This window comes from Carassius gibelio, chromosome A12 (assembly GCF_023724105.1).
Source record: "Carassius gibelio isolate Cgi1373 ecotype wild population from Czech Republic chromosome A12, carGib1.2-hapl.c, whole genome shotgun sequence".
Lineage (NCBI taxonomy): Eukaryota > Metazoa > Chordata > Actinopteri > Cypriniformes > Cyprinidae > Carassius > Carassius gibelio.
The window spans coordinates 25,330,753-25,333,252 of record NC_068382.1 but is presented as its reverse complement, the minus strand read 5'-3'; the positions used below and the strand labels follow the sequence as shown (position 1 = coordinate 25,333,252).

The window sequence follows — 2,500 nt, the reverse complement described above, 5'->3', positions numbered from 1 at the left end:
CATATGTGGAAATCTGAAGGTCTGTAATAGATCTTTGGTCTCTAATGAAGGACTTTGAATAATCATATAATTATTCTAATTGAATTCACTGATCGCCATCTTAGTCTCCTTAAATAAAATGCATGAAGTTTAATCAAACTTCAAAGAGTTTGGATGTCATCACACACACATACTGTACACTCACACACACACACACACACACACACACACACACAGACACACACTCGTACAGAATGAGTGAGAGTCGCCCTCTTCAGGCTCTCTCTGCTGGTGCACATCTATGTCTAGCTTCTGTTGAAAATAAAAGTCTATTTTCTGTTCCTGAAGGTGCAGAAGAGGCCGGACAGTGCAGAGACGCCCACATCAGACTCCTCTCTGACTCTCAGGTCCAAAACGAGTCCGATGTGCTCCATCAGAGCCAGCGTGAGGCCGAGCACAGCTCCAGCCCAGAAGCAGACGCTCAGTCCCAGCAGCTCTCTGAAGAGAGAGACCCTCCGCCTGCTCAACCAGCGCATGGAGAAGCTGGCGTCTGACGAGATCCCAGGATCCCCTGATTCCAGTCTCTGTCTGAGTCTGATGGGCTCATACGCCCGGTTACCCAGCCCTCAGCCCAGCCGCAGCCCACGAGTGAACACATCCACCAGAAACATCCTCATCTCCAGCCCCGTCAGCGAGTCTGAGCTCAGCACCACTGGATCTCAAAACAGTGAGCAGCCTTCAGCGCCCTCTTCTGCTGCAGGATGGAACTGCAGTGATGGACAGCTGTCAATCATTACCTCCACCCCCAGCAGCACCAGCAGCAGGACAGGAATGACAGGATTAGATGAAACTCAAGATGTGAGCCGTCAGAAGCCCAGACCGGCCCGTCGCTCACCCCCGGCGCTCCTCAACCGATCCTATGATGTGGAAAACCCCTCGCCATCTCTGAACAGACCACAGGTGGATTCAGTCGAGCCGAACCTGAGCCGGTCAGAGACCGAACGACACTCACAGCGGCTCCTGGATCACCAGCTGAACCCCAAACAGCTCCCTGGAGGTCAGTCAGAGATCAGGCCTCAGTCTGATGTTTATAGAGAATGTTGACAGACAGATAGAAACTGTTTGAAAGAGTCTAGAGATATTGGTACTTAAAATAAAAAAAACTAAACATTTCATTTGAGATACATAGCTGCCAAGGCCTTTGTCATTTTCATTTAGTTTAATATTATGTATAAAAAAATCATAAACTCAAAAAAAAAAAAAACTTTAGAAATATTTAAAGAAGAATATGCATAGTTAGACAAATAGACATTTAAAAAAAAAAAAAAAAAAAAACAGAATTATTAAAACTAAATAAAGTACATAAAATGTTAAATAGAAATTAAATCAAATTTTTATATATATATATATATATATATATATATATATATATATATATGTTAGCATATATTTTATATAAAAAGAAAAAGTAATAAAATAAAAATGTAAAAATGTAAAAAGAAAAAACTATTGAAAATATGATATATATACATAATTTTTTATATTTTTATAAAAAAAAATATATATAAAGAAAACCTAAGTGAAATATAATATCTATATATATATAAATTTTTTATATCTTTTAATATTTTCGAATAGTTTTTCTTATTGAATATTACAAAACTGTATATCGGCGGTAAAAAATAAATTAAATGTTAACTCTGGCTACTAAACGAGTAGATTTCCTCAAGGAAGTCGTTCATTATTTGCATGCTGATTTAAAGGTGCATCTTCTGTGTGTGTGTGTGTGTGTGTTCGCAGTGGAGCAGCAGACCCAGGCTCTGGAAGTGTTGCGTGAGCGTTTAGAGAGAGAACACACTCTGCAGATCTCACAGGAGAGACACACACACCTCCAGCAGGTATCGCTCCACACACTCCACACTGGATAAGGCATTATGCATTATCTAAAGTGACACATGAGTGAGATATAATGCATCAGTGTGTGTGTGTGTGTGTGTGTGTGCAGGAGATCCAGAGGAAGCTGAACGAACACAGCAGCCTGACGTCATCGAAACACACTTCACACACACAGGTGTGTCGCTCCGGCCAGGGCTTCATGCTGCAAAGTTAACGTTCTGCTAATCTATTTTGAAAGCTTTAATAGTACATCAGTGAAACTAAAACTGCAGTGCTGTATATATGTGTGATGTGTGTGTTACTGCGCAGGAGGTGTGTGTGGAGCAGATGAAGCCTCTCTGTCGTCTCACTGCTGTGGCTCGAGGTTTTCTGACACGCAGACTCCTACAGACGGACAAAATCACACACCTGCGCAAAACCATACAGGTAAACACACACACACACACACACACACACTGAGTCACGAATGTTCTTCCCAAACATGAGAGCCGTGTGGATGTTCTCCAGGACTCCAGGGATTTAATCCGCTCCCTCCAGAAGGACTCCTCGCTGAAGAGAGTCTCCGTCTCCCATCAGGATCTGTCCTTATATCAGCGCGTCACAGCTCAGGTAACACACACACACA

At 42.2% G+C, this 2,500-nt stretch overlaps 1 protein-coding gene across 1 annotated transcript in view; it reads left to right on the top strand.

Moving 5' to 3' along the window:
* Positions 1-2,500, top strand: part of LOC128025563 (uncharacterized) — an 8,430-nt gene that overhangs the window by 1,469 nt on the left and 4,461 nt on the right. Inside the window, exons 4-8 of the mRNA XM_052612034.1 lie at positions 328-1,036; positions 1,780-1,877; positions 1,985-2,050; positions 2,185-2,301; positions 2,383-2,484. Coding sequence (XP_052467994.1) covers positions 328-1,036; positions 1,780-1,877; positions 1,985-2,050; positions 2,185-2,301; positions 2,383-2,484 — 1,092 coding nt within the window. The remainder of the gene's footprint in view (positions 1-327; positions 1,037-1,779; positions 1,878-1,984; positions 2,051-2,184; positions 2,302-2,382; positions 2,485-2,500) is intronic.